Below are 12,360 nucleotides of genomic sequence, written 5' to 3' on the forward strand. Positions count from 1 at the left end.
TGCTCATGTGTTTATAAAAGAAGTATTTGAAGGCAGTTTACATCAGCATGACTTTACTCACATACTCTTATCTATAGGGAAATCATGCTTGTGGTAATTTCATTGAACAACACGTGCAAGATCTTCCTCTTGTCACAGGGCAGCAGTACGCTTGTGCACACAGGAGTTTTGATGTCATCTGATGCAGTAAAGTGCAAGATTGGGTCATACTTTAGTTTTGACTTTAAATGTTACACAAGGACAGCACTGCCAACCACACAGAGGGCTCCGTGAAGAATGATTGACAGATTGTTGAAAAGGGGTGATAGGGAATAGACACAGTCTCTAAGGAAGAGGATGTTTAAGTAATTTTTTGTTTCAACTGTTCTCTTTTTTTCTTAAGCCGCTAGCCTTTTAATTAATATCCATCAAAAGTTATAACTTCATGTTCACAACACTTTGTTATTTGGTTCAACGAAGTTTCTGAGCTGCTTTCAAAAATAAACACCCAATTGATTTGTTTACATATACATGAATTGATACGTTTACATATACAATATATATTCTGTAAAGATGCATCACTTTCCCTGCGCCACCCTGAGAAACCCTTGCACCACCATGGATGCGGTGTATTTACAATACCATTGTGCAAGGATTGACAGATGCGTCAGAAATTCTGACGCATCTGCTGGGGCAAAAGCACGCATTGCTGGAGTCGTGTCGCAAGCACAACGCAACTCCAGCAATGCATTTTGAGGCTTATTCCCACTGCACTGCGTTACTCCTTACTCCTGCTTTAAGCAGGCGTAAGGTTTTGACGCAGTGGCGTCCTAGTAGTGACGTAAGGAAATCTTGTAGATTTCACGGCATCACTTTTACGAGGCTTAACTGCGTGGGAACGCCCACCCTGCATTCATTATACCTGACGGAGGTATTATCTGACGCAGGGCTTTACATCTAAGGAGATGCGTCACGTTGTAAATTGGACGCAATGGCGGCGCAACAGTGTTGCAAGAGGTTTGCAAATCTGCCCCATAGTTCTTCACAAAATCGATATTTTACAACGGAATTGTGTTCAACATTCACCTTGTACAGAAATACCTAAAGCTTAAGTGCTGGTGTTACCTTCATGCGTTTCATGTGGTACCTACACCTTATTTTACAAATAGAGTTGAATTAAGCCATCAATTCCTTTTTATTTACTGTAAAATAGTATTTAATTTATTTACTACTTCTGTATAATTTTCGTATTTTCCTTGAAGCAATGTATCAAGAGGGTGGAACAATGATGTCACTGGGTCTTTTTGTGTTTTAAGAGTATGCATGAAAGGTTCTCTGTGCACAAAGGTGCAGGTTTAGAACACATTTAGGGAATTGTGTTTGGTCCTTCCTACAGTCCTGCCAGGTTTCTACATGCTATATATTACAAAGCCGTGTGCATCCAATAAGATAAGTTTTATTGAGTAAATGCTGGGCCTTATGTGTAGTTCCAGAGAAGTGGGCTCACCTTATTTGAGAGGTAATTAATACATTGCGCATTTTTTTAGCAGTTCTCGAGAATTGCTCTAGAGAGAAGGTTCTATAATGATGCAAAAACATTTTGTACAGGTGTTTCACGTAACTTTGGGGATTGTAAAGCGCTACCGTTTACCATTAGGTATTTGAATACGAATGTTCTGAATTGAAGAAAATATTTTTTGTACAGGCATGTAGATCTAACTATGGGGTTCTACTTGTTGGCTTTGAACTATTGTCCATCAGTTACATTTTAAAATGGCTTGTCTCTGAATTTTCCTCTTGTGTTGCAGCAGAGATGCTTTTAAAGTGAATGAACAATTCTTTGGAAAGGGATTGTGGGGCTCAGGATGGCCAAGTTAATTTTTAAATGAATAAGAATAAAAGCGAGCACTCTTTCGGTTCAGGGACTAATCTTGCTACTGCCATGACAGGACCTAGTTTTGGAGACCACAGATGCTGTGGGAGACTGCTGTTTGCATTCAAGGTCTTACTTTTTAAGAACAAGAAAGGTGACCCATCCTGCTCCTAAAACAAGCCCTTGGATGTGTCCTCCATCTGATAGTTCAAAGTTGCTTTCTATCATATAACAGGAAATATACTTTATACATGTACATATAAAGTACATGTGGACATCTGAATAGCATTCATGTTAAAATGTTAGGAGGTTCAGCACATTAGTGATTAAGCTGATACATGTGCAGTTTTTAATGTCTTGGATTGAAGACATTTATTTAATTGAGACAAGGCTTACTATGGTCTTGAATATTATTATAGTTGCAATTATTATTATTTATTATTAATGAGTTCTTGTATAGCGTATAGCTACCTATAGGGTTTCCCAGCGCTTAGGTACAGGTTCAAAAGGTTCAACGGCCTTGAACGTGACCAAAAATAACCAGGTTTTTAGAACATGAAATACAACATGCATGGAATCTTGTCATTTCCATGAATGAACAGCAATTGTGGCATGGAAATTCATACTTTGGGGGGGGGGGGAGGGCTTGCAAATATATGTTGGGTACTCAAACTTCAGCATGTGATTTCCATCAATCTCAATATGTCAAGGATGAGGAGACTCTTATAATCCTGGGACCTCCAGAAATTCTCTCTGAAGAGCCACGATATGTCGTGGATGAGCCACTGGTAAGCCTGGGACAGCCAGAATGTCATTCTGTGTGTCCCAGATGGCGTGGATGGGACGCTTATTCCTTGAGGGGTGGCCAGAATGTTGCCATGAAGGTTTATGTCAAAATATCAAGCACAAAAATATTGTCCTTCAAATAGTCAATTTTTTGGTTATGATATTTTTGTAACACAATATCTAAAACTCAATATTCTGGTAGTGTATCCTCTATGAAGGCTAGACTATATAGGACCTAAAATAACCAGGTATTTGGCTCCTTGCAAAAGACGGACAATTCATGGGCTTTCTTCAGTTCTTGGAAGTGAAAAGCACACAGTGGATATATGGTTTTGTATTAGTTGTATGCATATCACATTTCTTATAGATACAAATGTGAAGCTCTTTCACTTATTGTTGGAAGCCTAATGGTGGTCCCTTTAATTTGTCAAATTGTAATTGCTGAATTTTCTACGGTTGTCAGAGACACACGAAGGAAATTGGGCGGTCACACAAATATTACGTGCTAAGGCCTCAGTCATCGATAGTGATTATGTCATTCAAACCATCATCTATTTAAATTATTAAATGCCTCCAAACAAGTCATGAAATAACAGTGATAGCAATAAGTGCCCCAGGGCACAAAGAGCCAGAAGCAGGGGAATGTCTCCTGACTCCAGCACTAATTTTCCCTGTAAGGTTAGCTTGACATATACTTTAAAAATGTAGCAATTGTGCCCAAAAACATAATCTTACCAGTTTCTGAAAATAAGGATTTATGAACATGAAATGAAACTTACATGGAATCCTGTCATTTCCGTGAATGAACAGTAATTGTGGCATGAAATGTCATACTTTGGGAGAGGGGAGGACTTGCAAATACATGTTTGGTACCCAAACTTCAGCATGTGATTTCCATCAATCTCAACATGTCACGAATGAGGAGGCACTGATAATCAGGGACCTCCAGAAATTCTCTCTGAAGAGCCACAATATGACGTGGATGAGCAACTGGCAAGCCTGGGACAACCAGAATGGCATCCTGTAAGCCAGAATGTCATCCTGTATGTCCCAGATGGCGTGGATGGGACACTCTTTCCTGAGGGGTAGACAAAATGTTGCCATGAAGGTTTATGTCAAAATATCAAATACAGACATATTGTGCTGCAAGTAGTCAATAGTTTGGTTTTGATACTTTTGTACCACAATATCTAAAACTCGATATTCTGGTAGTATACCCTCTATGAAGGCCTATAATATATCAATGATGGCCAACCATTTTTTCTAAGATAGCCAAAAGGGTGTCCTGAATGCCTATAATATGTCATGGATGCCCTCTGTTATAAAAGGGGTAGCCCAAATATAGTCATGAATGCTATAACAAATCAAGGATGTATTTGAATGCCATCGTAGTTCAGGTAGGATACGGCTGTTTCAAGTCTCATACCATGTCCACATCCACATGCGCCACTGTGACACCAACATTTGTTTATATCTGTTTTTACACTTAGAAATGCACTCAACATATGAATAGGTCATCAACGCCGCTTCATTAAAAGCAAGTCCATTTGTATAAGTTTGTTCCATAGATAGGTTCTTCATTGTCACATCTATTGAGTCACGCCTTCAAATGAAGTGAATTAATTCCTTATTGTGATTTCCAATATAAACAATTCAAATTTGCCTCTTGGTCGCAAGAAATATTGCAGCTGACTCTTGTAATGCACCAACATTCATTGACTATTTAGAAGAAACCCCTGGGGTGTGCGATAAACACATAATTTAGTCACTGTGTGTTGGTATTCATTGTATATTTCATTTATATTAATGACTGTGGTAGGGGGGTGCTTCAGTGCAGTAGAAGTCATTGAGAGACCAATAGCAGCACTAGCTATATCTTAAGTCGCAAAGCATAACTTTATTATATTTGCTTGGGGATGAAGGAACAGACCGTGATGTCTTTAGGCGTGTGAAGCCTAAAGACAAAAAAATGCAGCTTACACAATCCACCCAGATAGAAATGCTCCCCTACCACTCTCTTATCATTATTACTCAATCACTGCACATACAGTAATATCATAGAATACTTTAAGGCAATTAAAAGCTAAATTATTTAATTTAACATATGTTTTGTTCAGTCCAGTGATAGAAACATTAACCAACTTAAAGATACACCTGTAAGAACACAAAAACGAGATGCAGTTTTTCCACCTCTGAAAACATGTGGTGTGACCACTATACTTCAAACTTGCCACACTCTTATACGTTTCTCTTACACGACTCGTGCATCATATATCTAAAAGTGATTTAATTGCACATACTATACAACAACCCCTTGTTATGTGATTTGGATGAAACATCTTTATGGATAGTCTGGTTAGTTAAATAAGTCAATCAAGCATTTTACTTATCTTCACTCTGATGGGTAAAATGCTTTACTTCATTGTGTCTTGGGTGATGTAATCAGACTATTATTTACAAACAACAGTTTTCAGTAAAAAGTAACAAACCTACCCTGTAAGTCCAAACAAATTCTGAACCAAAACAATGAAAATTGGGAAAAGTTAGTTTTATTTCGAACCAAGAGCCTGCACAAGGAAAACAACTTTGGCTGTCGAGTCCCTTGGAATCACAACAAGGTATATTAAACAGGATGCAAAATCTATAATTAAACCTATTGTAACATCTATAGATAATTACTTTCGCCCTAATAAAGATTCTACTTTCCTTTTGCTTTTTAGTCTTACGGTCTGAACTGGAGATTTTTTGATAGGATTCAGTCCCTGTAACCACTGCTTAAAACGGAATCGATCCTACCAGCAAATCTCACCTAGGCCAATAGCATAAGCTATTGGATTTGTTATGTTTGCATAGAAATACATTTTGCAGTTCAATTCTTCAAAATTGTGTTACAAAAATAATAATTCAAATTCTGATTCTTGATCTATATTCTCATCCACTACCACAAGTCCTGAGACAAGTATGTAACATCATTTTGTATTGTTAGGAAGAATGAGGCTGAAGTTAATCCTGGCAGTTAGTCCAAAGTGATTTGCAAAGCCAGAGAGATATATTTCAAGACTTTGAGAAAAAGCTACATTCAATTTTATGGTCCAATAACAACATTCACAACTTGGCAGGCTTCATGAACTTTTAAAGCTAACTGACAACATGCTAGCCCATAATTTAAAATATTTCAGTGCCTGTCAAGTTTTATTTTTCATGTTAGGCCAGTCCTAATGTCACATTACTTCATGCTGCGCTCCCATTTTGGTGGGGCCCTCTAGCCCATGTTGATTGTTGAGAGAGTGCATAGGTCGATGGGACAGCAGCCCCCACCGAGAGCCCTGGCCTGCCCGATAATCACGAGGGTCCTAAATTTTCACGACAGAGACACTAATCTCTGCCTCGCCAGTGAGCAACGTCCGCTCAGTTTCAGGGCAACGAGCTCTCGTTCTTCCCAGATTTCACTATGGCTGTCCAGGCCGCCAGGCGTGCTTTCATTCTGGTGAAGTGGACCCTCCAAAAGATGGATGCCAAATACTCTTTAATCTATCCTACCAAACTCTGTATTCACCACTTCGGCAAACCTCATTTTTTTCTGACCCGGAGGCTGCTGCTAAGTTCTCCAGGGGGCTACCTGCTACCGGACGTCCCCCGCAGTCTTTACCTGTGTACTCTGGGCGCGGACTGTTCTATGAGAATTACTGAGCGACTCCGTTTGAAGGACCCTTACTGCCGCCCTGACCCAGGCAACCCCTTCCCTGCCTTCAGCTCGCCTGGTGAAGTCTTGACCCCAACGGCTCACTACAAGCTGGGGTGAAGATATTATCTGATTGTCGCGCGCTCAACCCTGACCACTCCTGTCTGCCTTTCTGGCCACCCAGTGCTTCTGTTGCTGGGACAGTGCCAGACAGACATCTCGCCTCACTGAGATGAGTCCCACTGTGCCTTTTTGGATTTCTTTTGGGGTGATGTTGGGAGGGAGGGTTGATCTTTTTTGGCCCGGTTAGAGGGCCAAGGTGGGTGTTGTGACATTGTATTGTTATTGCCTTTTTTTGGTTTGGCAATTCCTCTGTTCGGCCACTCAGTCTTACTAAACGTCCTTTTCCACATCAACAGCACTTGACCTTATGTAGATGACTCCGTACCTTTTACACCCCCCTGATGACATCAGTCAAGTGCCTAACCTGGTACATTAGAGATATACAACAGATTTCCTCATACCGAAATAACAGAGACATGTGCCTATTACAGGAATTACATCTGATGGCCACCACACTGACACGACCGAGGGCAAGTTGGACTGGCGGGGCGCACACTGCACATTACTGTTATAATGCAAGAGGTGTGGCTGTGGTGCTCCGCAAAGGCCTACATTGGCGCACATGCTCAGCGCTTTGCAACCCACGGGATGGTGTCTCATCTTGGCTGGGATTCTGAAGGGCCGCCCCATGATTCTGGTGTCGGTATATGGCCCTAATACAGATAATCTCGCCTTTTTTGCTGAGGTCTGGCGTCTAATAGGAACTATGGGCCCCATGGCGAACCTTTGGGGTGGAGACTTTAACATGATATTTCATGCCCACACAGATGGATCCAGGGCATCGCGCCACCCGCATCCACAATCAGCTGCGCACTTACATGCCATCATGACTGACATTGCCCTCACAGATCTTTGTCGTGCATATCACCAACATAGCACTGAAGGCACATGCGATACCTCCACCCACAACACCTGGTCCTGAATCGACCTCTGACTCGCCACTAGAGATGTGGCCTCTTAGAGCCTCGCTGTACAGCATCTCTCGCGAATGCTATTCGACCACGCCCCCATGCTCCTAGAAATACAATTGCCTGGTGCAGTTCCTCATGCATTTACCTGGCAGTTCCCACCTGGTGTGCTGAGAGATCAGATGTTCAGACATGACGTACAGGAGGCTATCATTGAATTTTTAACCCTTAATTCCCAATCGGTGGACTCCCCGGACACCTTGTGGGAGGCTTTAGAGGTGGTCATCCGTAGGGTCTCTATTGCCAAACAGGCTGGAGCCCTCAGGGTGATCCAGGCATGCCTTTCGCATCTAGAGGAGGTGATCCGTGCATTGGATCTGCGTTTCTTTTAGTCTGGCGAGACGGACCTGCTGGCATCTATCCATAGTAAACTGTTGGAATACGAGGAGGAATCACTCCAAGAAATCTGGGTAGAGAAGCATGAGCTGGGTCCTACGGAGAAAACGAGAGAGCCGGTAAAACCTTAGGTGGGTTCTTACAGAAACCTTGGGTAAGTGACTATGTGGTGGAACTGCTAGACGACCACCAGAACATACAGACTGGTACTATTGGAGTACAGCGCACTATGGCTGATTTCTATGTCTCTCTTTTTACTCCTCCTCCCAGCATGAAATACCCCCCTGGATTTAGCCTCCTACTTGGATTCCGTACAGCTCCTCTGGCTTGATGAGTGCCATTGTCTCTTCTTAAACTAACCTTTCACAGTGGAGGAGATTACTCAGGTTATTGCAGGTCTGCCCGGTGAGGGCTTCTTTTACAAGGAATTTGTGACTTCCCCCCTTGGCTCCCTACCTCCTTTCCCCCTTCCCTGAGCAAAGCACTCATTATAACTATCCTGAAACCTTATAGAGACCCCAAGCACTATGAGCTTTACAGACCACTTTCTATGATAAAAGTAGACAATATACTTCTGGCAAAACTCATTGCCTCGCGTCTTCTTCCCATTTAACCCCAGATGATCCACCCAGATCAGTGTGGAGTTTGTGCCAGGAAGTTTTACGGCCCACAAACTCCACACATTTTTTGCTCTCCTCCATGCAATTGATCGGCAACTATTGGCGGCGGACGTGTTTCTCGATGCCTCCAAGACCTTTGACTCTCTCGACTCGCTTTATCTTTGCTTTGTCTGTTCCAATCTAGGGTCACCAACTTCTTCCTATGGCCTCGGAGGCCGGAGTGTGATCGCAGCTTTGCAGGCTGCAGCTCACCTCCTTTGGGGCAGCATACCCGGATGGCAGCTTTGTAACCTACCAACAGGTTTTCCAGGAGTCCTTGGCATCCCTTCTGGATGCCATGATTTATCACCAACTCTGAGAGTCCATGCGCGGCCTCCATTCTACATTTCCCACCCCCACCTCCTTGCTCCTGGTGTTCGAGGAGATGCTGAACACAGTGCCCACCCACGTTTCGGTCGCTAGATCCATTTCTAGTTCCTACATAGAATTTATCACACACCTGCACAATTGCAACGAATGGGCCTTACAGAAGATTCACACTGCCCACACTGCTCCATGTGCTGACTTTCTTCACCTGGCATGGAATTGTCCCGAGAGTCTCATCTTTTGCGCAGGAGTGCTTAGAAGCATTGCCAAAATGACTTGCCCCTCTCCTGATCACACACCCCTTGTAGCCTAGCTGGGTTATGATAAGGAGGTTCCCTACGTGGCCCATCCACTGACTGCAATGCACCTATTGTTAGCGAAGTGTAGGGTGGCAATACACTGGGACAGATGAAGAGCCCCTATCAGAAGTGCCTGGTTGCACGATGCAGTGCTTTGCCAGGAGATGCTAGATGCGTTTCGGGAATTGATGCCTGCTCGCTCTCGCCCCAAGGACATATGGGCTCCCTTGACTGCTTACCTTCGGCTACATGAGGAACTGACTTAGAGCAGGAGCAACTCTGGGGATCCCTCATAGTTGCACGTCTGATCACCATTTTCTCCTCTCACTGATGCATTGCCTTCTGACTTGACTGACTGGTGCTGTAGTGCTTCTCCCTAATGCTACGTGGGGGAGGACTGAGTGGCATTGTTACTGGTTGTTTTTCCTTTCCCTCTTCCTTCTCCCCTTTCTCTTCCATTCTTGTCTTTCTGTCTTTCCACTATTGCATGTTCATGCAATGATGACTACTGATATGAGACATGTATTATATTTGTCTTGAACTACATTCTGTGCTGTTGATTTCAAATATTGCAAAATTCAATTAATAAAATGAAAAATCAAATGTTCACTGCTTGTGGCATCTTGACACCGAATAATCGGTATTTGTTGATATCCAACTCATTTTATTGACCTCAGAAAGATGAAATGCTGAATAGACGTGCTGAGATTGACTTTGACAAAAGGCATTTTGATATGGCAGCCTATGAGTATGATCGGGTGCGCATGCATCACCTGCCATCTTTGAATGCTTTTGCGTAAAGTCGACGAAAAACTTTTTCAAGATGGTTTCCGGTGCCTTTACACATGCGGTTATTCTTTACCCTTTTAAGGTGGCTGACACATTGTTTACAAATGTGTCAGCCATCTTGGAAAGTTACATCGCCCAATAGCAAAGGAAATAGGCATTGGCAAAGCTAATAGCTCTGTAGCGACATATGGGCCTATTGGCTTTGCCAGTGCTAGTTATATGTGTAAGCGCATTCACCCCACAGTTGCTTCTCGCTCCAAGTAACTCTTAAGTGGCTTGACAACATTCTAAATTATCCCCTTATAACTGCTTGCAGATGGTAACACGGGTGATCACTCCATACTCCTTTTTGATCTATCCTGGTTGGTAATCACGTTTAATTTAATCTATATTTCAGTGTTACTTTGCATAGTCATTTCAACGTTACTGAATGTTCTATTCTCCTTCCTCATTTATTCTCTAGTTAAAGGGCAACCTTGTTTCTGTTATGCCCCAATTGCATACTTTTTACCGCTTCTTTGTCAAAAATTACCAGATATTTATTTTTCCTTTCTATCTTACAAGTTTGTGAAAAAGAGGAAAATAAAAAACACTAAATAACATCATTTCAGGGCCTCTGTGTCAGAGTGAATTGGAAAGAGCACTATAGACATACAATATTACACTTTAATCCGTTTTTGGTACTGCTGAAGTTGAGGATGCAATTAATGTCTATAAATTGAAATTTTACATTAAAAAGTAAACTATGTAAAAGTAATTACTGAAAGCATAGGATATTTATGCAAACCCTCTACCAGAAAGATGCTGACTAATAATTCGCCGATTCATATAATGTAGTATGTAAAATGTGCTTACATTTTAAGACTGTGATAGAGTGTGCATTAACAACAAAAATAGTTATTTCACTTTAATTTTCTTTCCCAATTCTGCAGGAGCCGTTGCTGACCTCTCTTCCTCCAGACAGAACATCAAACTAGAGATGAGAGGTTTCAGCTCTGAAAGGATCTACCTGAACAAAGCCTTTCCATTGTAGAAAAGTAGAACAGATCTCAAAGCATAGTGTGACACTGTATTACTGGTACTTACTTTAACCAATAAAGTGCAAAGAAAACTCTTACCTTTCATGGCTACTAACACTGAACACAGCTTCCACGACTGTCAAGAAGCTGAGCATATGATTGTAAAAATATCTGAAATGCATTTTTACACATAAACTACTCAAAATGTACATTATATAAAATAGTTGACATGTTGTGTTTGGCAAAAACTGATTAATATTATTTAGTTCTGATCACATGCTTTTGATAGGAGTGGGGCATACTGCAGATATGGCCACGATGATGGAAACACTGCATTTAAAGACATCAGCTTGCATTTTCGCCTATCTGGATGAATCGGGTGTTGAGGAGGGTGGAGCGGAGGGGGAGTCAGATTAGGTGAAATGAAGCAAGAGAACTTGCTGGGCTGCGCTGCGTCGAATGGAGAGGCCAGAGTTGTGCCATATATACTAAGATATGGTGCATTTCTGCTCTCCCTTTGCGATTGGCGCACTTGTGACTGTTGCGCACCAACGCAGGCACCCCTGCAGTAAGGTGCAAGGATGCCTGCATTACAGCCAGGATTGTTTTTGTGCAGGAAGCGACCAGTAGAACTGCCGGTGGCTTTAGCAAGGATAATAATGCAAAAAGGGTGCACAGATTATGCGTGGAAAAGCAAGCTGGTATGACGCCTGATTCATATGTCAACACTAGACTTGGAATTAGTGGCTGCATCCTGTTCGCTAGGATCTTTGCATCAATATTAATTAAAGACAATGGCCGGTAGGACTCGCAGTACTCTGGCGCTTTGTCAGGTTTCAATAGTGCAATAATTAAGGCTTCCCTTGAAGAGGGGGTAAGGTCTGTTTAGTGTATGCTTTTTCATATAACACGGAGAGGTGTGGTATCAGAATATGAACAAATTCCTTGTAGAATTCGCCGATCAGACCATCCATACCTGCAGCTTTAACGTTGGAGAGAGAGTGTATGGTGTCTTTAATCTTGTCAATCGTAATAAGCTCTACCAAATACTCTTTGCTGGCCAAGGGATAACCACGCCAGGGCCACATCCTCCAGGTATTCCGCTACATGTTCGACCGAAGCGGAGTGCCAAGTATTGTATAGGCGTGTGTAGAAGTCCATGAAACTAGTCAGTATGGCGGGGGTGTCGTAGTGGTCTGTACCCTCAGGGGTGGTTATCTTCACAATGTGTGTATAAATATCGTAGTTCCTTGGATGCCATATCATTCAAATTTGTAATTTGCTCCTAAATTGCCGCAAGGGTGGTGGGCGAGGATTGGTTTTATAATCATGCTCTAAGGACCTTAGTGTATTTTCTATATTTTGCAATTGTGTGTGTATTGCCTATAAAGACACTTGTGTGTGTGCTAATGCTAATGCCCCTGATTGTAAACCTGAATTCTTCCCACAACATATCTATCCCATCCACAGAGCCAACATACTTATCAAAGTGCTCGATAATACCTGAGCGTAGCCCCTCT

The 12,360-nt window shown here is 42.2% G+C and overlaps 1 protein-coding gene across 1 annotated transcript in view; it reads left to right on the forward strand.

Annotated features, from left to right (window-relative positions):
* The window catches only part of LOC146797629 (uncharacterized), a 100,449-nt gene extending 89,463 nt beyond the window's left edge, over positions 1 to 10,986 (forward strand). The window contains exon 5 of the mRNA XM_085627578.1: positions 10,754 to 10,986. Coding sequence (XP_085483704.1) covers positions 10,754 to 10,798 — 45 coding nt within the window. The 3' untranslated portion in view covers positions 10,799 to 10,986. The remainder of the gene's footprint in view (positions 1 to 10,753) is intronic.
* The last annotated feature ends 1,374 nt before the right edge of the window (positions 10,987 to 12,360 follow it).

The sequence above is a fragment of the Triturus cristatus genome, chromosome 9 (genome assembly GCF_964204655.1).
Source record: "Triturus cristatus chromosome 9, aTriCri1.1, whole genome shotgun sequence".
In the NCBI taxonomy this organism is placed as follows: Eukaryota; Metazoa; Chordata; class Amphibia; order Caudata; family Salamandridae; genus Triturus; species Triturus cristatus.